This window comes from Siphateles boraxobius, unplaced genomic scaffold, assembly GCF_051911475.1.
Source record: "Siphateles boraxobius isolate OS27281-9 unplaced genomic scaffold, OSU_SipBor_1 73, whole genome shotgun sequence".
In the NCBI taxonomy this organism is placed as follows: domain Eukaryota; kingdom Metazoa; phylum Chordata; class Actinopteri; order Cypriniformes; family Leuciscidae; genus Siphateles; species Siphateles boraxobius.
The window spans coordinates 568,817-592,138 of record NW_027509201.1 but is presented as its reverse complement, the minus strand read 5'-3'; the positions used below and the strand labels follow the sequence as shown (position 1 = coordinate 592,138).

The 23,322-nt window shown below is 36.6% G+C and overlaps 4 protein-coding genes across 10 annotated transcripts in view; 1 reads left to right on the top strand and 3 right to left on the bottom strand.

Annotated features, from left to right (window-relative positions):
* Nucleotides 1–4,204, bottom strand: part of herc4 (HECT and RLD domain containing E3 ubiquitin protein ligase 4) — a 35,068-nt gene extending 30,864 nt beyond the window's left edge. For 3 of the 4 annotated variants that reach the window (XM_077217369.1, XM_077217371.1, XM_077217372.1), the window contains exons 1-4: nucleotides 4,012–4,203; nucleotides 1,972–2,239; nucleotides 276–435; nucleotides 62–138 (exon numbers count right to left, since the gene is read on the bottom strand). In XM_077217369.1, the coding sequence (XP_077073484.1) occupies nucleotides 62–138; nucleotides 276–435; nucleotides 1,972–2,197 (463 nt within the window). In that variant the 5' untranslated portion in view covers nucleotides 2,198–2,239; nucleotides 4,012–4,203. Of the gene's footprint in view, nucleotides 1–61; nucleotides 139–275; nucleotides 436–1,971; nucleotides 2,240–4,011 lie in introns of all 4 variants that reach the window. The other variant, XM_077217370.1, reaches the window with a different exon arrangement.
* An 889-nt stretch (nucleotides 4,205–5,093) lies between these two features.
* Nucleotides 5,094–10,876, bottom strand: ccnj (cyclin J). The gene is made up of 6 exons (XM_077217416.1): nucleotides 10,817–10,876; nucleotides 10,386–10,461; nucleotides 9,635–9,845; nucleotides 8,478–8,777; nucleotides 7,931–8,090; nucleotides 5,094–6,536 (listed from the first exon to the last, which is right to left on the bottom strand). Exons 2-6 carry the CDS (start codon nucleotides 10,452–10,454, stop codon nucleotides 6,245–6,247), a joined length of 1,032 nt encoding a protein of 343 aa, XP_077073531.1. The 5' UTR covers nucleotides 10,455–10,461; nucleotides 10,817–10,876; the 3' UTR covers nucleotides 5,094–6,244.
* Nucleotides 10,877–12,622: 1,746 nt separating this feature from the next.
* znf518a (zinc finger protein 518A) lies at nucleotides 12,623–20,588 on the top strand. The gene is made up of 3 exons (XM_077217373.1): nucleotides 12,623–12,924; nucleotides 14,592–16,592; nucleotides 18,578–20,588. The coding sequence occupies exons 2-3, from the start codon at nucleotides 14,609–14,611 to the stop codon at nucleotides 19,291–19,293; spliced, it is 2,700 nt and encodes an 899-aa protein (XP_077073488.1). The 5' UTR covers nucleotides 12,623–12,924; nucleotides 14,592–14,608; the 3' UTR covers nucleotides 19,294–20,588.
* Nucleotides 20,589–21,062: 474 nt separating this feature from the next.
* blnk (B cell linker) overlaps nucleotides 21,063–23,322 on the bottom strand; it is a 43,334-nt gene continuing 41,074 nt past the window's right edge. For all 4 annotated transcript variants that reach the window (XM_077217380.1, XM_077217381.1, XM_077217382.1 and 1 more), the window contains one exon: nucleotides 21,063–22,099. In XM_077217380.1, the coding sequence (XP_077073495.1) occupies nucleotides 21,983–22,099 (117 nt within the window). In that variant the 3' untranslated portion in view covers nucleotides 21,063–21,982. The remainder of the gene's footprint in view (nucleotides 22,100–23,322) is intronic.

The window sequence follows — 23,322 nt, the reverse complement described above, 5'->3', positions numbered from 1 at the left end:
TGGCACTTTGAGAAGCTTGATAAATACAGGCCCAGGTTTATAACTATAGTAAGAATTATACCTCTGGCTAAAGCAAGGGAATGCCAATACCCACAGGCCACCTGGGTAATGTGAACCTCTGACAAACTCTTGACAGTTCTGAGAAGAGAGAACAGAAACACAGTGTTATGCCATGTAGGTCATGGACTATAATCGTCATATTTGTCTACAGAAGTTTTTCAGTACGGCATCCATTACAGAGGCATTTTATACTGTGAGAGGTGGAGATTTTTTACCTGGGTACACGGAGACAATCTTCAATATTTGAAAGGCCGAGCTGTCCATCTGAACCCAAACCCCACGCAAACACTTGTCCTTTATCATTCAGAGCCAGAGTATGAGATTCACCGCAAGACACAGCCACAATGTTCTGAGCATCCAGAGACACTACCTGTTCTAGAAAGAGGGTGTAAACATCAGAAAGAGTGAATTATACAGACGCATATACATGGAAAACTGGCCAATATATTGTGCATATAAAGCAAAATTCATATTTGAACTGCATAATCTGTATAATACATTCTTAATGTTCCTTAAAGTCCCCCTGTTGTGAAAATCCAGCTTTTAAATGTTGTTTATATGTCTATGTTGTGTTTTTATTTAAAGTATTTTCTCCTAAAAACTGTAGTGAACCAAAGACAGTCTCAAAAACACGGTTTGAAATCGCTGGTGTTTCTGACGTCACAAACTACCTTGTAACCAATCAGATCAACATGTGACCGTCAACGAGTGGATCTCTGAGTGAGTGAGTGAGTGAGTGAGTGGAGGCGGGGCTCATTTGCATATTCATAGAACCGCGTATACTAAATGAGGCAAGGGTGTCGAGTTACATTCAAGATATTTTGAGAATGTCATTTTGTTTGGTCTGAGTTTTAAGGGATGAAATTATTGACTACTTTATTTTAGTGTGTTTGCTGTTGTCTGTTTTTTTTAACTGTATTATGTATTGTAATATGTTTTGATCCTCTGGCATGTGTAACGGTGATGCTATTAAAGGGACCATCAGTTTCAGTGCAACATATTTCTTGATGTTTGAGGTCCTTGAGTTAATGAAATGACAGTTGCCGATGTCACACTGACCGACTAATATGCATTTCTGTGGAATGGTATTATGTTATCAAATCCATCAGATTTATTTCAGCAGATGTTATGAAAGTACAGGCTGTTTCATTGATATAACCTAATATTACCCCGGCTTCCCGAACAGGAACGCAGGTGCATGAATGTGATGTACAACGATTCAAAATGTTTGAGTTCAGTAAGATTTAAAAAAAAAAAAAGAAATTAATAATTTTATTCTGGAAGTATTCATTAAATGGATGAAAAGTGCCAGTATAGAATTTTATAATGATGATGATAATCAGAAATGTTTATTGAGCAGCAAATCATCATATTATAATGATTTCTGAAGGACGTTGTGACTGGAGTAATGATGTATATAGTAAATCACAGTTTACTATATACTCACATAGAAAACAGCCCTTTTAAATTTTAATAATATTTCACATTATTACTGTTTTTACTGTATTTTTGTTCAAATAAATGCAGCCTTGGTGAGCAGAAGAGACATCTTCCACAAACATTATAAAATCGTACAGATCCCGAACTTTTGAATGGTCGTTTAGATAAAATGGAACAAATTAAAACAATTAAACTGATCTAATATACTAAAAAAAAAAACTACTTTACTTGAAACTTACAAAAAATAAAGGGTGAGGCTTGATCCAGCAAGATATGTTTGGTTCAAGAAAATTGGGTGTTTCATGCTAGAATGAAGGAACCACCTAATTACATTATTTTTCTTTTTGGCAAATAATAGGGACTGATGACATCAGCCACAGTGATTCACAGTGAATAATTTAGATTAAGATCAAGACGTCCAATTAAAAGCCATAACATTATAATGCTAGCAGACTGTCTGTGTGGCCCTACCTGGTTTCTTGCGTCCTTTGTCATGTCCCAGCTGACCCAGGTCATTACACCCGCATGTGTAAACCGTCCCGTCCTCCAGCAGAAAGACACTGTGACGTCTGCCACATCCCACATCTCTCACACGCTTGCCCTCGAAGAACTCACACTTCCTCGGCTCCAGCACGATCTCCTCATCAATCCCACCCAAACCGAGCTGCCCGTACGAGGCATTTCCCCAGCATAGCATGACGACGGGCCCGCGTGGCCGCTCTCTTCCGCAGGTGAAGACCTATCGGTTTGATAAGTTCTCACACACACGCACACACACACACGCGCACACAAACACACACACACCAAAAAGGTGAAAACAAAACTAAACTCTTAAAAGAATCTGTGACTAGAGGCAAGTGCTTTTTTAATGATACATACAGGGTGGCAGAAAAATAAATAAAAATAACAATGGACAAAAGGGAGGTAATCATGAAAATAAAAATAGAAATAATCAATTAAATGAAAGCAATGTACTAAAATGTACAAACTTACATTATATTTTTACTTTAACAAATACTCTAAATCAGTTTTTCTATAAGTAACTTAATTACATATAGTAATATATATATATAGCTCTATAATTACCTGTTTGATTTGCAATCACTAGTTTACAAAACTAACTAGTAGCCTACTAGTATAGCTGTTGCAGTTTCAATAGATGGATATGAAAGCATGCATATATTTTTACTTTAACAAATACTTTAACCCACATTTTCTATAAGCAACTCACTATACTTTGGTTAGTAAATTTAAGTATAGGGTGTAAATTGGTGTAGCGTTTTTGTATTATTTAAAATGGTAAGCCTGATTTTTTTTGTTTGATTGCGATTTGGTTTTGGTAAGTACTGGAGGTAGGACCTATGTTATTATTATGTATAAATTTTGTTTTGTTTATTTTGTAATACATTTACTTTTTTACTTGTTTGAATATTTTATTTAAGCGTCACTTTCTTCTTTAGAAAGTTCGAAATAAAAATGTTCATATCATACTAGTAGTATCTATAATTACCGATTTGATTTGCAATCACGAAGTCACACAACTAACTAGTAGCCTTCTAGTATTGCCGTCTCAGTTTAAATAGATAAATGAAATCAACTAACTAGAGGCAAGTTCTTTTTTTAATTATACATACAGGAAGGCATAAAATAAAATAAAAATAATAAAGGACAAAAAGGAGGTAATGATGAAAATAAAAATAGAAAATACAAATAATCAGTAACATAAAAGCAATATACTAAAATGTCTAAACTTATATTTTTACTTTAACAAATACTATAACAATATACTCTAAACCACATTTTACATTTAAGTAACTTATAGTATCTATAATTACCTGTTTGATTTGCAATCACTAGGTTAAAAAAAACTAACTAGAAGCCTACCAGCTGTCGCAGTTTAAACAGATTTGCATGAAAGCATGCAGATTAGCCCCACCTTGAAGAGAATATTCGACAGAAAGCTTTCTAGAAAGTTCACTTAGTGGAAGGTGCGTGCACATAAACAATTATTGCATAACACAGCTTACAGTGGAAGTCTATAATTGGATGCATAAAAATGGGCACTATCACTTTAAGAACGTAAAGACACATTGTAACTTTTCTATACTTAACACCAAATGTAACTGTATCGAATTTTAAACTGCAGACCACGTGATTCACGTGAGATTTAAATAACCTGACCACTGAACAGACACTATGACGTGTGTGTTAAAGGAATGAGTTAAAATTACCGTTAAAACGGTTGGTTATTAAACGCAGTTTTGAGAGAATGTCAGTTAATTCACACAGCACAGTGTGTGCGTGGCAGGCTTTTAAAATAATATAACACACACACATCACTGCGGTTGTGCACGAATCTGCGACTTTAATAAGACCATAAACACATACTGAATCAATCCCAGGTGTGAACACCGCTACAGAAGAATATATGTCTGCACACACTCCCATACAGCGTTTTGGCAGCATGTGTGTGTGTTAGTCTTGAATCCTCCCTTCCCTGCTTTATCTTACCTGTTGATATGTAATATAATGCTCCCCTGGACGTCTCCAGCACAGGTTCAGGGCTTATGTTTACATGAGCGTTTATGCGGATATATTCTGTAATGTCATGACAGCCGGACACGCGCTTAAATACACACACACATAGGAATGAACGCGAAGCTGCTGTAATATTCTAGAGGCTTTCCGACACACCGGATGTGACGACAGTTGAGGAGTTCCTGCGGTACGGTTAGAAAAAAACGTCTATGACAAACACACACACACACAATAATAATAATAATAATAATAATAATAATAATAATAATAATAATAATAATAATAACGCGATAAAAAATAATGAGCTATTTCTGTTTGGTCTGATGAAGATTTCCGGTGAAATTATGCTTTATTGTTTTGATGTGTTCTGGTTCTAAAGGCTGTTGTCGTCAAGTAAAAACAACAACAATATTGCTTAAAAAAAACCTGCTAACGTTTTATAAAATTTAAGGACAAGGCTTTTGTCCAGTCACAGCCAAAGCTTGTCAATTCTTCAAAATAAAGGTCTAGACAATTTGAATGAAGATTATTATTTGGAAAATATTGCCTTACATAATTTTTTTGTTTCGTTCTGTACTGTTAGATGTATTATTTTTATTTGTTTGTCTAGTTTCAAGATATTTTTAAAATTATTTGAAGCAGATTTTTTATTATTATTTAATTCATTTTAATATTTATATTTATTTTATTCTCATTTTTATTTCTCAATTTATTTTAATCTGTTTTTATATATTTATTTTAATCTTATTTTTTAATTAATTAGTTTATTATTTTCACACTTTTCCCTTGCGCTTTCTTGCAGTCCCCCGACCTGTTAGAAAACCTGTTTAGAAACCCTTGCTCTCGACAAAAATCACTATTATTGCAATTTCATTATTTGAAAACAAAAACAAGTATTGCATTGGTTGTCCGAGATGTTAATTAGATAACCACAAAATGTTTTTGCTTTTTTAAACTGTTTTGTTTTTGGTTTATGTGCTTTGTATCATTCATATTTTGAGTTGCAATGACACATTGAATCACTTGCCCTAAATGGATAATAATTCTCCCTGACATGGATGTATGGTATATAATATGAGCCTACAACAAAGATCAATACAAGAATGATAATTTTCCCTCTTAAATGTTTCATTTAAGTCTCAGTTCCTGTCATGATTTCACACATGCCTCAGTTTGTTTAACTGCAGCGATTCATCATGTTAATGAGTTTAAACCACGCTTTTGGACAGTGCAAGCATTAGAATCCAGATTAAAAGCCCAATATTCATTCAACATAACCATGACATTTGGAAATGCTTGATTAAACTTGATTATTAGACAGCATTTTTAGTTGCAGGTTGATCAAGCCAACAAATATTTACATCACTATTATAAAACAAATAGCTTTTTATTAACATTTATACTTTACAAAAACACCCTTGCATATCGTGATCATCAGAACAAATGTATCAGTTTGACTTTTCAACATCAATTAAACGAATCAAAATTGCAGTGAGTGATTCTCAAAACAAAAAGCGGTTGAGGTAGAACTATTCATAAAGACAAATAGTTGCATATGTGAATGTTTGTGTGAATCAGAGAAGGGCGAATTTAATAATAAACACGTTCAAATCGATACAAACCTCAGTGTAAATGCACACAACCAAAACAAGCTACAACAGAAATGTTGCATTTTTATTTAAAAAAAAAAAAGAAAGAAAAGAAAAACACTATACCAAAGTGCATTTGTAAGGTCACAAGACAATAATAGTCTACATTCAATGAGGTAGAGCAAAATAACACTTGCTTGTGTTGGTAAAAACAGTATTTTCTTGTAGTTAAGTTACTTCAAACTACCATGCTGTCTTCATTTAGAAAGATGTCTGTAAATAATAATGCTTTGAAGTAAACTTAACACAAGACAGTGTTCAGTGGGAAGTGCATGACAGCAGTATAATATTGCACATTTTGGATGACTCCACACCTCATGAACATTACTGATTTAAATCTTCACTCTAATCACTTAAATTAAAAAGGATTCAGAATGTTGCATGTACATGCATTTAGTATAGTTGTATATGCATGCATTCATGTAAATGCAACTTGAATGGTTGCATATGCATATTTCAGAGCGGTAGTGGTGTTTGCAATCCCACATTTGCACATAATAAATACAAACTCGCTCCTGTGCAGTGGAAGGGTCCGATGCTTTCCCGCCCCGTTTCAATCACCTGTCAAAGCAGGGGTAAAGAGCGTTGGGCTGGTAAGCTCTTCCAGGCACGTTCACCTTGGCATCCATGTTCTGTGTGTGTCCGAGGCCACGTATGTGCGCTGTGGACGTCAGGTATGTTGCAGGACCGTGCGCTGAAACGACCACCGGCTGGCAGCTCTGCATGTACTGTGTGTTCGGGTGCTGCATGTACTGGTGCAAAGACCCGCTCTGACCCGGGACGGGATACACCGTCTGTTGATGCTGGCATTTCTGCTGGTTTGCTTCCTTTACATCACTGTCGTGAGCACTGAAAACAAAAAAAGAGAGAGAGAGAGAGAGAGAGAGAGAGAGAGAGAGAGAAAAGAAAGAGAAAAAAAGAGAAAGAAAAAAAAGAGGAAAAAGAGAGAGGGGAGAAAAAAGAAAAAAAAGAAACAGAAAAAAGAGAAGGGAGAAAAAAGAAAAAAAGAGAAAAAAGAAAGAGAAAAAAGAGAGAGAGAGAGAGAGAAAGAGAAAAAAGAGAAGGGAAAAAAGAGAGAGAGAAAAAGAAGGAGAAAAAAGAGAAGAAAGAAAAAGTAAAAAAGAAAAAAGAGAGAGAAAAAGAAAAAAGAGATGAAGAAAAAAGACAGAGAAAAAGAGAGAAAGAGAAAAAAGAAAGAGGAAAAGAGAGAGAGAAAATAAAGAGGAAGAGAAAAAGAGACAAAGAGAAAAAAGAAAGAGAAAAAAGAGAGAGAAAAAGAAAGAAAGAAAAAGAAAAAAGAAAGAAAAAAGAGAAAGAAAAAAAAGAGAGAAAGAGAAAAAGAAAGAGAGAAAGGAGAAAAAGAGAGAGAGAGAGAAAAAAGAGAGAGAGAGAAAAAAAAGAGAGAGGGAGAGAAAGAGAAAAAAGAAAAAAAGAGAAGAAAGAAAAAAGAGAGCGAGAGAAAAAGAAAGAAAGAAAAAAGAAAGACAAAAAAAGAGAAGGGAAAAGAGAGAGAGAAAAAGAAAGAGAAAAGAGAAAAAGAAAGAAAAAGTAAAAAAGAAAAAGAAAAGAGAGAGAAAAAGAAAAAAGAGAAAAAGAAAGAGAAAAAGAGAGAGAGAAAAAAGAAAGATGAAGAGAAAAAAGGGATAGAAAAAAGACAGAAAAAAGAGAGAAAAAGAGAGAGAGAGAGAGAATTTAAGGGGTGATAATGTCCAATATTTGTGAAATCCATCTTTTCATTTAACTGGATTCGTACAGATACTGTAAAATAAAATTTCAAGGACTTTTCAAGCACTACTCTTTTGGACTACAATCAGAGATCTCACTTATCAAACAATGTCTTTACTATCTTTGGAATTCAAAAAAAGTAAAAAGTAAACAGACAAATAAAAAACTGGTATGGTACTAATAAAGTGCGGCCAGCTTCAAAAACTCGTTTCAACATTGATAGTAATAAGAATCCTCATTAACTAGTTGAGCACCAATAATAAAAATTGATAAGGAAATTAACATTAGAAGGATCATGTGACACTGAAGACTGGAGTAATGATGCTGAAAATTCAGCTTTGATCACAGGAATAAATTACACTTTACTAATATTCACATGGAAATAAATGGTAATAATATTTCAAAATTTGTACTGTATTTTTGATCAAATAAAAGCAGCCTTGGTGAGCAGAAGAAACTTCTTTCAGAAACATGTTTTGTATGGTTTGTTAACGATATTAACACTAGCTGAAACTCACATTAGCAGTCTCTCGACGGCGGGCAGCATCTGGTCCCAGGTGTACGCTGACAGACGCTGGAGACGCGGAGGCCATGACGGAGACAGACGCAGGATTACCCGTGAGGACGACACACACGCCGCCGCAACCAGGGACGGCATGAACCGCAGAAATGCATGGTCTTGACACACGGAACAAATGCTTTTTCTTATTCTGATTCTGCAGATCGTGTAGTTCATATACAGGTGAAAATGCAGTGCATGTGAATTTACATATGACGCAAACTGCTACATTTTTCTCAATGTCATAATCATTTGTTAACAAACAAGTATTCATTACTTCAATGAGCCCATCGTTTCTTCCTGTGAGTTTTACATTGCTAGCTAACTGTGATTTTGTATGTGTACATTTCTGAAATGCATAACTTAGACATTTACCTCTGATAACAGATCGCTCTAAATTGTAATGTGGACTCGTGCATTTTCTGTGAAGCTGCTTTGAAACGATGTGTAGTGTGAAAAGCGCTGTACAAATAAATGTGAATTGAGTTTAGGACTGGACGCCGCACCTTGCAGAGACACCTCGAGGAAGTAGTCGGCATATTTGGACATGTAAAGCATGGTTTTCTCCATGCACGCCATCGGCCAGCCGTCATGCAGGTCCGTCTCGTTCACGGCGACTGGCAGGTAATACTCGATGAAGTGGGCGGCCGTGGGAAGGTACAGGTTCCACTGAAACGTCTCGAGGAGCAGCAGCTCCATGTGTAGGAGACCCTGTTTGGTCAGAACCAGGTTCATAGAGCTCATACAGCCCAGACTGTTCAGTGTCTCCAGCTTCGGGACACGGTCTTCCCTCTCCTCAAACTTACCTGGATAATAAAAGCTTGTGAGATGAGTCAACATGAAATGTTGTCATCAGGGGTCTCATTTATAAACCCGTGCATAGGATCCTTACTGAAAGAGTACGTGCGCCCCGAAAGGCAAAAATATTCAGGCTTATAAAAGCGTGCGTACACCAGAACCTGCGCAGATTCCCTTTATAAATCCCAGTCCGCGGAACATTGTCTCCTCCCTGAAATCACCATATATGTAGCTTACAACGCCTAGTTTTACTATGCATATCCTCATCATTTGGATATGCATATTCATCCACATGATCCCATGTTTAACTGTACAAGACATTAGGAAAATATGAGACACGGATGTGCACGTCACATTACATTCTTAAAAATCATTTAGTAGCCAATTCTTGCCTTTTTTTTTTTTATAAATAAAGTAGTATAAAATACAGAGACATTTTTTCTCAATCTTTTCCACTAGCCAAATAGTACTTTTAATTGTTTTATATTTTTAAATGGAAATAGAGCCTTTATTGTGCATTATTGATCATTATTTGCGTGAAAACATTTGCTCAGAGCATGAGTTCTGCTATTATCATGCACTAAGGATGATACATTTCCCCGTCAAGATTGTTTTAATAAATCACCACTTATGCATGTGAACTCTTTCGGGGCCTGTTTGTGGGATGCAACGGTTATAAATGAGGCTCCTGATGTACTGCAGTATCTTCAACTAGTTGTTTACATTTTCATTTGTAAATGTGAGTAATGTTTGTATGTTGCACATGGTTATGGCACATTCCAATGTGGTGTGCTTTGTGCGTCATACACAATACGAGCAGGAATTGTGTTCATTTCAGTAATGATTAATATGAGTGAACTCTTACTGGCCAGAAGCAAGCAGGACAGAGCGACCATGTGAAGCTGCTGTACTGAGATGTCATAGCGGTCCATGAACAGGTCCAGCAGATAAACGGCCAAGTGTCTGGCCGCTGGGCACAGCTTGAACCGATTGCTGACTATAGCGATGAGGTCTGCAAAATATCGTCTAAGGCTCAGCTGTGGGGACTGGCCTTTATATGCAGGCAACCGCAGCTCCTGAAAGACAACCAATGAGACAATCACACTGCAATTAATATGTTTTGGAATATTGATTTGTGCAATAACCAAGTTAAGTTGCGCATACATGCATTTATGCATACAAATAAGAAAATCTTACTGCAATGAAGATTTTATTAACGGCTGATCTGTGCATGAATAGCCAAGCAAAGATGCATATGCAACCATTCTAGTTGCATTTACATTTATGCATGCATATACAACTTTACTGAATGCATGTGAATGCAACTTGAATGCATGCATATAAAACTTTAATACTGCAACTTAAATCGATGCATATAAAACTTTAATGAATGCATGTAAACACAACTTAAATGGATGCATATACAACTTTAATGCATGCAAGTTGCATTTACATTAATTCAGCAAAGTTTCTTATGCATGCATGCCTGCCAAACATTATACAAACCAAATAGTCAATTTCACTCCTATAATAATTTTGTAATACTGATTTGGGCATGATATCATAAACACAGCTTCAGTGGCACCAAATAACAACACAATGACAGTGATACGAACTTTGTAACGCAGGGCCTGATAGATGTCCTCTGCAAGTTCTCCTTTCCACCACTGACCCTCCAGCTCCATTGGGCTCCTGGAATATTTGAAGTTTGAAGACCAGATCAGCTTCATAAAGCAAAAGCACCTCAATGCATCTCAAGACAAATCAAAGCCTAAGCAACAATCAGCACTGATGACGGAGAGACTGAGGTCTTGATTGGTCCAACACTATCCTCAATCAAGAGGAGAAGATCATGAGTAACAAGCCTGAGTCTTCCTCATTGTGCACAACAGTTATTGGGTCAAACCAACTCAGTGCAGATCACAGGCAACAAGTAACGAGAACCAATGCAACTTATCTAATAAACGCATGCCAAATAGAATCGCACTACAACCGTAAGAAGTAACTTAAGCTTTCCTCAAAAGGTTTGAGTCAGTTAAGTACTCACCCCACACAAAGACGCCTGCATACAGACAGTACAATGCAAACCAGTAGCAGAACAAACCTACTCGGTTAATCAAAGTGCAAATCAAAGTAAGTTCAACACTCTTGTGTTCACAAGCAGAGTAACAAATAGCATTACACGGCACGGCGAGTGCGAATCTCAGCCAATCGGAAGACGCCTTACAACTACAGCGCAACCAATCAGAACTCATCTGTCATCTGCGTCATCATCACTAGGCACGAAACTTTTGTCAATGCAGCGAGAAAGAAATACTAATCACAGAATTGCACAGAAAAGAAATATGTGAGACACGTGGCAGAGATGCGAGAAGAATCACAATGTTCATTAATAGCTTTTTGTAAAAGTGCAAATGTACTTGAGCCTGTTTTAACACTATATCACCACTAGAGGTCAAGCTCTCCTCAACAATGGCTGGTATTCCTGTGCTACTAACATCTGTTTACTGGTACTTATCTTATAACCCCTGTTTTTAAACTACAACTTTAAAAAACTGCATGGGTACGAATGCACTTCTACTGCACGAAATACACATCATATCTTTTAATAATTATCTTTTATGGTAAATTGCATGGAATTTACTCTCACTCATTCACTCACACATACACACACTCACTCACTCACTCACTCACTCACACACACACTCTCTCTCACACACATGTCTGGTTCACTATCTTTGTGAGCACCATAGACGTAATAATCTTTATACTGTACAAACTGTATGTTCTCTCCCTTTGCAGTAACCCGACCCCTAGACCTGCCATCACACAAAACTTTTTTGCATTTATTTTAATAATTGTTTCCACATAGGGGCCTCAATTTAGGTCCAGTGACACGTGTTCCAAGAGTCTGTGTGCTTTCAGGCTTAAGTCCCCAACGGGATAGAACACACACACACACACACACACACACACACACACACACACACACACACACACACACACACACACACACACACACACACACACACACACACACACACACACGCGCGTAGTGTTTCCATGTTTTATGGGGACTTTCCATAGACATAATGATTTTTATACTGTACAAACTGTATATTCTATTCCCTTACACTAACCCTACCCCTAAACCTGCCCATCACAGAAAACTTTCTGCATTTTTATATTTTCAAAAAACATCACTTAGTATGATTTATAAGCTGTTTTCCTCATGGGGACCAAAAAATGTCCCCACACGAACAAGGATTTCAGATATTGACATCCTTATGGGGACATTTTGTCCCCATAATGTAGGGTTTACCAGGCCACACACACACACACACACACACACACACACACACACACACACACACACACACACACACACACACACACACACACACACACACACACACACACACACACAGTAATTTGACACATAAATTCCATGCAATTTACCATACAAGTGCGATAATAAAGATTTGATATGTATTTTATTCATTAAAAGTATGACTAGTAGGCTACTACACTGCAGGATTGTAGAATTATTAGAATATATTACTTCCAGAAGCGATACTAATAGATTCAATTTAATTCCACGGAAAGGTATTCACTACAGAATTAAAAAGGTAGAGAGAAAAAAAATCAGAAATAGATTTAAATAAATGAATATAGATTATACATCAAATAAAAAAATATTAATTTCTAGTGTTATAATGCATGCATGCACTTTTCTCACTTTGTAATTTTTAGTAAAAGAGCAAGTAGTAAACTGCTCAACACATAAGTGTCGTGTAAAGGTTTAACAGTGGCTCTATATGTTGGTTATAAACAGTGATGAATGATCTTGTGTTGAAAGAGGAAGCACAGGCTGTCTTCATAGGCTTGTACTTTTCTGTGCACAGGCTCAAATCTGTTGCATGATCAAAGAAAGCGAACGACTTGTTTCAGAAAAAGAAAGCGCAAAACTAAGCATTGTTGGATCAAAAAAATGCATGCAATTTAGCCAATGCAATTAGGCATTAGTATGATGTGGCATGCATGCAGGTAATCCACTCTTGTCACGGGCTTGAGCTGCTTTGTGCCCGGATTGAACTGTCATGGCTGCCGTGCGCTGTTGACTGATTCTGGTTGGACGGGAGGCGGAAAAGCGCTGTAAGTCTGATCAACTTCGACAGTTTTACATGCACTTATACGAGTTTTCTCATATTCATTACGTAAACGTTGACTTTGAAGAAGATTTAAAGTTTTAGAAGTGGGAATGCAATGTCGCACGCGCAAATGGCATGACAGATATAGCAGTTTGAAACATGTTTGTTGGGCAACTTTACATAAGCAGGACTGCATAGTTACTAGAGTAAACTCTATCGCAGGCTATTTGCATTGCTTTTTAGATTGCATTGCATTAAATATGTTTTAAAACTTTATTACACGTTCATTGCATTGTGACAGGGAGAATTAGGCAACTGAACCACAGGTGCAAACTGATTATAATTTAACTTCAAGTTTAAGATGCATGTTTATTATGTGCTCCTTGATTGCTTTTAATTACATGTCTTTGTTGTATGGGTCAGTATGCGTATATGAAGACAGAGATGTGAGGAAGATTAGTGTTAAACTATGCAAAACAGTACAATACAGTGATGTTAATTCCATGGTACTGTGATGTATCTCACATGGGACTGAAAGGCTATCATATTACAATGGAAGTCAAGTGTATTTCACAGAATACCATGGTATTACCATGGTACATGTCCAAAAGAATCCTGGTATTAAAGTCAGTGTATTTGTTACACACATGATGCATAAGCATTGCATTGCTTTAAACTAACCTTAAACCAGAAAATGATCATGTTAAGGAATCAGAAAATGATTATGTTAAGGAATAATAGTTGAAAAGAAAACCGATAACAAAAAGAGGATTAAGTGTATATACTATGTAATAAATAAAAAATGTAAGTGATAACGTACCATCATGATATCATGTTCAATAATCACGGTAATACCATAGTACTGAACACACACACACGTAGGGTAATTCAAACATACTGAATTGTAATTAATATGTTGTAGTCTTCAGGTAATCAGGTTTTGTTCTCAAAGACCTTCTTGAACATGTTGTGTAATTACTGTATATGTGACAGTATTTTCATTTTGATTTTTCTTATGTTTGTGAGGAAAGCTCATAGATTTTGATCATTAATGCTCATTAATTTCAATTTAATGTCCAGTTTACACAATATTGCACATCATTCATTACAATAATTACTCAAAATGACAAGAGTAAATGTAATAAACAAGCACAGTTTTAACAACAAGTTTGGGGTCGGTAAAATATGTTAATGTTTTTTAAAGAAGTCTCTTCAAAATGTTTTGGCCTAAAAAACGCGTGACATTGCTTAGAGCACATTTAAATATATATTGCAAAAATATTAAGCACCACAGCTGTTTTTTTAACATTGATAATAATCATAAATGCTTCTTGAGCAGCAAATCATCCTATTATACGGATTTCTGAAGGATCATGTGACACTGAAGACTGGAGTAATGATGCTGAAAATTCAGCTTTGATCACAGGAATAAATTAGTTTACAATATATTCACACAGAAAACAGCCTTTTAAAATTGTATTCATATTTCAGAATTTTTACTGTATTTTTGATCAAATAAATGCAGCCTTGATAAGCAGAAGAGACTTTTTTGTGAAAATATTGGTGAAAATATAATAACATTGATTATTAAGTATGAGACAAATTTTATGCTTATTGTTGAGTTTTAAGCATGATCTATCTAAATGTTGCATTTCTCCTTGTCTTGTATAGGGCTCTGTACATCCAAAATGAACAGAGTCGACGCCAAACCTGACGCTCAGGTTGGGAATGAAAAGAGGAACATTTGGCATAAACGCCTGCGTCTCAGGAAGTCCTCCTTTTCATTTCCCAATGAACAAAACACTGTGAAAGAGGAGAAGAATGTTGCGCCGCATGGACAGAAAGAAACAAAAACGTTTAATAAACGACACCTTGTGAACACTTTCATCTGCTCTGCGTGCAACGACGGCATCTCCTTTACACCCGGCGAATTAATGATGCATTTTACCATTGTTCACGGAGGCAAAGGAAGCCCACCGATGTTTCCATGCAACGTGTGTGGTTTCTCAACGTCAGTGTTCACTACGCTTCAACAGCACCGAATGCATCACAAGGACTGTTTGTTCACGTGTGAGATTTGTAATGACAACGTCCAGCAAACGCTTCCCCAACTAACCAAACATTGTCAAACTCACCATTCTCTGAATGGTCAATACTACTGTCCGAAATGCAAACTCTCCATCCAAGAGATAGAGCAGTTTATATGTCACTCGTGTTCGGCACCGATCATAAGCAATCGTGAAGAAAGCATTAAGTTGAGGGCGGCACAAAAAAACAATCTCCTAAAGCACATGGCTGCTGCATGTCGTCAAAGGTGGAGCAGAAGAAACTGGTGGAGAAAACGGACACAAGTCTGCAAACAACACAATAACCCGTCCCAAGAGTTTGAGTTCTTGCTTCCAAAACCAGAACCCCAATGGGCATCCCAATTATTACCATTATCCACACCTGGTCTACTGGACAACCATGGCTTGTTAATGGATCCAGAGAAGACCTTAGAGGAAACGCAGCAGTTTCTTGAAAGGACAGTTAGTAGTGGTAATAAGTGGCCTATATCTCTTAAAAGCAAGCTTGATGTTGTTTCCCTCGTGCCGACGACACCCTGTCCGTCACAAGCGAATGCTAAGCGATGTAACGCGCCACACCCAGGCCTGCGGCGCACTGGGAAAGATAAGCTAACCGGACTTATGGAGAAGAACAATATATCTGTCCCCCCAGATTGCACTACAAAAGTGGTCGGGTTCAAAATGGTGGACGGCAAAAACCATTTAGTTCTCAAAGTCATTCCTTCAAACAAGCAAGATGTTTCGACTCCAAGGGAACTGGATTGTGTTGAACCTCACACTGTGAAACCAATCGCTAAACCAATCGAATCCAATGATACTTCAACTGTCAATGCCTCAGGGAACTGTTCTCATGCTCAGGTTACATCTAGAAGGTCTTCATCTCAAAGCCAGAAGTGCGTAGCTCAGCGGGACTTTTTGTCTTCAGTGGTTGAAAGGATAAAAAGCCAACAAAAAGATGGCTGCAACAATCAGGAACCCACTGACTGCGATACACACATTAATCTTAACGTATGCAACGCCAGCGAGACCAAAACTGAGGCGAAGCCAATGCATTCTTGCACCGAAGTGGATATTCATGCAAAGAGAGTGAAAGACTGCCAAGACAAAGCCGTCAGTGAATCCGAGGAAAACTTCCCCGCATGCCAGGGAGATTCAGGCTGTCACAGTGATCTGACCTCAGATACTGGTTCTTTGGAAGAGAGATGTAGTTCTCGACTCCTCAGTGCAGCGTTTGATAAAGAACACAACCTTACACTAGATGCAAACCTCATTGGGCTTCATTCAAACTCAGATTCGTGCTCCATCTCAGGGTTTGATTGCATTAGTCCGTCCTCTAGATCTCCCCTGAAGGATTTGGCTGAGACGTTGTGTCATTTTCGGAGTGAAGATGAGGGCCTGTTATTTCACAGTCGTACTGACGAGTGCACAAACAACACGGACCCCAGGGATTCTCCGGTCCCGGTGGGTCAGCACGACTGTGAGAGGGAAACCGCTCCAGACCTGGATCATACGGTGCCTTTAACAACAAGCAGCCATTCGCTGGAAGAAGCGCGAGTGGATCAGACGATATCTGATGAACCTCTGCCAGATTTAACATGCACTGGAGGTAAGCAATAAGCAGAACACGGCACGCTGGGCTAAAGGGGACTTGTTGTGTTCCCACGGTCATGGAAAACAGTTTTGGACATTTTTTAATTCTTCAAATGCAATGGAAATATCTGTGGAATTGTGTTATACAGTCAAACCAAAATTTAGTCAGACATTTCAGACATCTTCAACATTTCTCACATTATCACAGTTTATTCGCTATAAGTTAGAAAATGTTATTAAATCAGTTGATATTTCACTGGTTTTGTCCGTCCTTCTGTTGGACTGTCTCATAAATGAATTATGTTGAATATCTGTCAGCTGTTAAATTTAACTACACAATTAGTTAATACCAATTTAGCTCAACAAATGATCAAGTTTTGCTTAATTTTGTTCAGTCTGTGGTGTAAAAAGATGCATTAGCAATTAAAAAAGAAAACATGATCAGGTCAAAGTGTCCGAATCATTTTTGGTCCCAGATTTTTATAGATTTCACTGGTAGTCACTGTATGAATAATTTTTTGGGTATAATATATCACAGTTTACTTTATTTTGCTATCCTCACTTACATAAATTAACTATAGTGTCTGAATAATCTTTGGTTTGGCTGTATTTTTGCTAGTTGGCTTTGGAGTAAAAAAAACAAAACAAAAAAAACTGGAAAAGAGTGTAGAGTAAGAGATGGCTTTCATAAAACCATGGGCTTTTAGTGAAGGTAGACAGCATGTTTAATTCAATTCACATTTATTTGTATAGTGCTTTTCACAATACATATCGTTTCAAAGCAGCTTTAACAGAAAATGCATGCGTCTTGATTATGATAATGTGGTCAATGAAAAGGCTGTAAGTGATGTTCATTGTTTGGCCTACAAAACATTGAAATCTTTCCAAAAACATGAAACATGATATCTAAACATGAATACCACATTAGAGAGCCGCTATTTTGAAGTCGTGTGCCATATTGTAACAGTCAAAGCTGGTCCGTGAACTTTTGAGAGGAAATCGACTGCAAACAGTTATTCACATTTATGAACGTCTGTATCTGCAATAGTCATTAGCAGCTCTCACAGGATTTCCTATATCATGATAGAGTTCTGCACATGGTGCATTAAAAATATAATGGTTAAAGTTCTTATAAATATTATTAATTATCAGAGAACCCTACTGTATAGATATCATGTCATAGAATATTAAGGTTTTCATCTTTTTTCATAAAAAAAAAAAGTATTTACTCTGAAATGCTCGGTGACCATCTTTCCAAAAAGATTCAACAAATCCATTAAGTAAAATATTGGCGTTAAAATGTTTTCCATGTTTTTCACCATATTTTTAACATTTAACACAATATTTATAATATTCAATTCATATTTATTTGTTTAGCGCTTTTCACAATACACATCGTTTTAAAGCAGCTTTACAGAAAATCTGTCCACATTATAGTTTAGAGTGATCTGCTATCAGAGCTAAATGTCTAAGTTATGTATTTCAGAAATGGACATTTACAAACCACAGTTAGCTAAAAATTTATACATTTAAACAATGTAATACTTTAAGGCAGAAACAAAGAGCTCATTGAAGTAATGCATACTTCTTTGTTAAATGCACACTATGTAAGATTTTTGGATTAAAATATAAAAAAACACTAGAACAATGTTATATATTTTGTTGATTTGTTTACCTACAAAGTCCCAAGTGTTTCCAAGAATGTGTAAATCCAGAAAAATAAGCAATTTTAATCAGGACATCGCCTATCAGAGACATCATATGAATACTTTTGTTGTTTGTTAACAAATTATTATGATATATAGAAAATTGTAGCATTGGTGCATGTTGATTCATAGTAAAATAGTAATTAAACATGCTTGATTTTTCTCTAAATTAACATTTATTATTTTTAATTTTATTTGCACCAGTATTAGAATGCATAGTACAGAAACAGTTAGCATGCTGAAACATTTTAAAGCATGTGAACTGCAATGTTAGTTATTCTTCTGTTTCCGTCAGGTCCAAACCAGCAATCCAAGATCACATTTCCTGATGATTCAAACTCTTCCACATGTGTATCCCGGGAGTCAAGCGGCCCTCTTGCATCACTGAACAGAAAGCGCATGGGAGAAACGTCCTCTCCGGACTCTCCCATCAGTAAATCCCAGAAGTGTTGGACTGGAGCCTCTGGAGACGTCACAGCATCAGACCTCCACTGGCAACCGGTTGCTCGAGACGTTCCCACAACCCTTCGACTGATTCCCTACAGCTCCTCGCAATCCGTTCAAATCCCACGGGATAACCAGCCTGTTATAGTTCTCAACCATCCCGACACTGAGATTCCCGAGGTGGCGAACATCATGAAAGTCGTTCACAAGCACAAAGACGCCGTGCAACGCGTCGTACTGTCTCGGAAAACTCTCCGAGCTCTCTCGCATTTCAACTGCGATGATTTAGGGAAAACCCTTATCGGTAATTGTCATGCATCCCATTTCAGGAGGGATTGGCCGAACGGGACAGTTAAGGAAAGATTCAGCTTGAAACTGAGGCTTAAAAGGGTGTGTGGAAGAAAGTATACCGTGGTACCAGCTGTATCAGAAAGCTTTGTGCTTCAGCCAACCTTTAGATGCTGGTTTTGTGGGAGGATTTTTAGAAACCAGGAAGCTTGGGTGGGACACGGACAAAGACATCTAATGGAAGCAACCCGAGGCTGGGAACAGCTCTTTAACAGATAGAGGAATTGCAATTCAGATTTTTTTTCTGCGTTATCCATTTTTAAGAAGTGCTGTGAATCAGGTTACTATGCAGATCTCAGGGTGAGAAAAACACAGGTCCAAATCTGAGGATATTTGATATTTCATTCTTTATAGTAATATTCTTTTAAACCCTTTTTGGGTGGCAATTTATATGATTGAATATTCAAGTTGACACAAGCAATCATTATTTATTTTGTTCCACAATGTGAAAAAGCACAGAGCATTAGTTAATATATTAAAAATCACTGTCAGACCAAATCCATCTCGCACAATACTGTGATACATCCGAATTTGTGAGATTATTGCAGAGACCTCAGGTAATGTTATAATATTCCACTGCTGTAAGATTAATACTAATAGAGCAAGTGTGTTGAACGAGTGACTGAACAGTTGTGTTTGATGCTAGACATCTGTTTGTCTTAATACTTTATGTAGCTTTGAATTCATTATTTTATTATTTTATTTCTGGTGTTTGATGGCATGTGTAGTTTAACCTCTTCATTACTTCCGTTTTGCTTTACTAATCAACTTTAAATTAGGCTTTTGTGACTGTAATGTTTACAGAATGTTAAGTAGATTGTTGATCCGTTGTAAATGACTCTAAAGGTGCTTTAGCTTGTCATATTGCATTGGTTATAACTACACCTGTATGCAGAAGCATATGCTGCGTCACTGAAATTCAGTTTTGTATTTATGCTAATTGTCTTTATATTTATTTTTTCAGCATGCGGTTGGCTATGTTACGTTACATTGGTTTGATTAAGGATTTAATTAAATAGTTTAAATTAATTATCTTACATTTATCTAATTGTTAACGTATTACTGATTGTTTAAGAATCGTGTAAACTGTGATGTTGTGGTCTCAGTAGTCAATCATTTTAGTCTCATTTATGAAGCAAAAGGATTTTTTTAGGATCAGTGTAATCTGATGAGAATAATAATTTCATGAGTAATGGGTTTATTTTCACTGACTAAAAAAGAGACTCACTGACTTTTGATTGCACTGCAAAGTTTGAAGCTCTTAACAGTGGTGTAAATTTCCTTCTGAATATCATAAAAGTCCCGCCGCGACATTTGAAGATGGTCTTTATTCCAGGTCTCTGATCCACTTAACTTGAAAACCAAAGAAAATGTGTCTCTTATGTTTGTATAGAAGTTAAAACACTGGTATAAGCACTAACAGCTGTGAATGACACCTTGTGTTGCTGTATTGTAGAAGTGCCTCCATATAACCCTAGAGCTATCAGTAAATAAATAAATATAATTATTTTGAACATGTATTTGTTTTTTGTTTTGATTTGAGCTGAGGTAACCAGCTGTTTAAGAAAAATCACTATTGTTCTGATTACACAGCTCTGCATATCAAACTCTTAGCTAAATGTATGTCAGTTTTCTTTATAGTTTTTTACACTTGTATACTGAAAAAAGAAATATGTTGATAATGAAATTTTAGTTAGGATACTACAACTCACCAAAATGATCCTAATTTAAGACTAGATTTTTTTTCTAGAGAGAACAAGCAGTGCTGGGGAACGTTACTTTTAAAAGTAAAGCGTTAAAATATTGTGCTAAAAAAGTTATATTTTTTAGCAAATCTAAAGGCCTTTCCCAGAAAAAGTGAGATGAATAAGCCTCAGGTTGAAGGACATGCAATAAAAAGGATAATTGAAGGTCAGCAGAAAAGACATTGGCTAATAAAGTGAGATTAAATGCATTAAGTATATAACATTTAATTACTGCAGGCTTGCTGAGAGTTTTCATTTCAGTTTTTATTCATTTTGAGGAATACTGAATCTGTTTTTGTGGAAGTGAGATGAGTAAATGCACGCTCACATTTAGTCTAGAACGACAATAACCATCATGTTTTACACACAACGCCTCTGCACTTACTCACGATTCCTCTCAACATGAGGACAGGAGGGCCGTCAGTGTCATTCAATGCATGGGAGTAACTTGCATTACTTATTTGAAAAAGTAACTCAGGTATTTTGTTGTACATTTAAAAGTAATGCGTTACTTTACAGTTATCTGGAATTTTTTTTTACTATGCAACTCATGTTACTTGTATTGCCTTACCCCAAACACTGAGAACAAGCATTATGTAACTCGGCTTTTAACTTAAAAAAAGATATCATTTTAATGAACATAGTACACAACACAATAACTTTAAGTAAAAAGCTTAATTTTTTTTACTGCACACATGTTATATAAAACAAAATGTTTATACACTGATTCAACAAAAAATAATCATACACTGTACAACTGTACCTTATTTGTATTTTATCTTCATATAGGCTTAACATTGCTCTCTTCTCTGCTGCTGTATTTTTAGATCGTTTCTATATGTAAACATGCGCTACAAGGACTTCTTTCATCATTGCAACGTTAGTCTCGAATGATATTTTCGGCGTCTCGCTTTCCGTCGCGTTAAATTAAAAATACCGCGTTATTTTAATTCTGTTTTGGAAATGCACGCAGCGCGTGCGAACGGCCCTGTCATTCACTAAAATAAATTATAAAAGTAGCAGCAAGTCCCAGATTCGCAAGCGTGGATCAGTTTCCATCATCTATTAAGGTAAGATGTGAAACTTTCACACAGTTGTATGTCAGTACAGTTTTATATTTGTCAGCCTGCAGTCTTCAGATTCACGCTCTTGTCGGTGTTGTTTCATGGCTTCACTGCATGTCTGAGTTTGGTGGAGTCTTTGGTGTTGCTCTGTGTGTCGACCAGCACTAGAGGATTCTTCTGGTGGTTCTCAATAATGTCAGCAACGCTGCTGAAACGCTTGAGAGTAAAGAGAGATTATAGTTAGTGACTGACAGCTGACAACTTTACCTCTTTTCACCACATGCAGTGTATTTGGACACTTGAGTCACACTTATCTGAATGGCATTTAAATGTATGCATGAAATCAAAATGGACAATTCTTTTTTTTTAATGGAATAATATAAATGATTTATCCGTGCACATTTAAAAAGAATTAACGAGCCCTCAACTTCCACTCCCTCTTGCAGCGACTTATCTGATGACGTGTTTACTGGCGCGTGGGCGGAGCAACCTGTCATTCACAGAGATCCACCAATAGCAAACCACAACCATCCAATCAATCAAGTATGGGTATCTGTAAGTTCTAGTAGTGGGTTTTCTGAAAGGTCTTTTCAATGACTGTGTCCCAATTCAAAGTTTTTGAAGGCTGTGAAGAATTCTGTCATCAATGGTGAGCAATGAATTCTGAGGTAGACAAGCGAGCGAAGGATCCTTCTGTTGTATCCTTCATTTCACGGAAAACAAAGGAGCCTTCGAATAGAGGGAATGCATTGACTTCACTTTCCCAGCCGGACTGAGTGGCAGAAGAGCTGCTGTGTGACTGGATTTAATGGAGGAAACTGCGAAGACGCCAGTAAAACGAACGATTATCAGTTTAAACTAAAGGTTGGACTCCATATAGTGCTTCTTACAACTTACCAAAGATCCAGTGATCCATGGATATTAACATCCAGCAGGAATCCTGTTTCCTGACATTTATATGTGCCTGATTTCGACACCGGGGAAATACATTAAGCAAATTTGCATGTGAATGCTTTATATAAATACAATATAGGTCTAAATCCATGTGATCACTTATATCAATGTTATATATATCATAATATCGTCCAGCTCTAAAACTTGTATAATTTTTTGTCAGTGTTTATTTAAAAACATCCAATTATGCAGAATATACGATGGTAAATATTTAATTGATGAGTTGTTAATACAATATTGTGTATGATTTTACCCCTAAATTCAGCTTATTGACACTAAATAATAACTGCAAACCCCCCTTTCTCTGCCTGGATCCAGTTGTTTCTGTGAATAACAGCGATCATTTCCTTCTCTGTTCTGTAGCTTTCGGCAGTCTGTAAAAATATACCTCAGATTTCTTGCCAAATCTATTTATACTGTCAATCGCAAAAGCTTTCCCGTTTTAGATGCGTTTTGTGTTTTTCATGGCATTCACGCTGAAAACC

Excerpts from the sequence above, each read along its gene's own strand:
- znf518a (XM_077217373.1), top strand. The coding sequence starts at position 14,609 with ATGAACAGAGTCGACGCCAAACCTGACGCTCAGGTTGGGAATGAAAAG. Across the intron at positions 16,593-18,577 it reads AGATTTAACATGCACTGGAG|GTCCAAACCAGCAATCCAAG; the intron begins GTAAGCAATAAG and ends TGTTTCCGTCAG.
- ccnj (XM_077217416.1), bottom strand. The coding sequence starts at position 10,454 with ATGGAGCTGGAGGGTCAGTGGTGGAAAGGAGAACTTGCAGAGGACATC. Across the intron at positions 8,091-8,477 it reads CCTCGAGGTGTCTCTGCAAG|ACCATGCATTTCTGCGGTTC; the intron begins GTGCGGCGTCCA and ends CCGTGTGTCAAG. Across the intron at positions 6,537-7,930 it reads GCCGTCGAGAGACTGCTAAT|TGCTCACGACAGTGATGTAA; the intron begins GTGAGTTTCAGC and ends TTTTGTTTTCAG.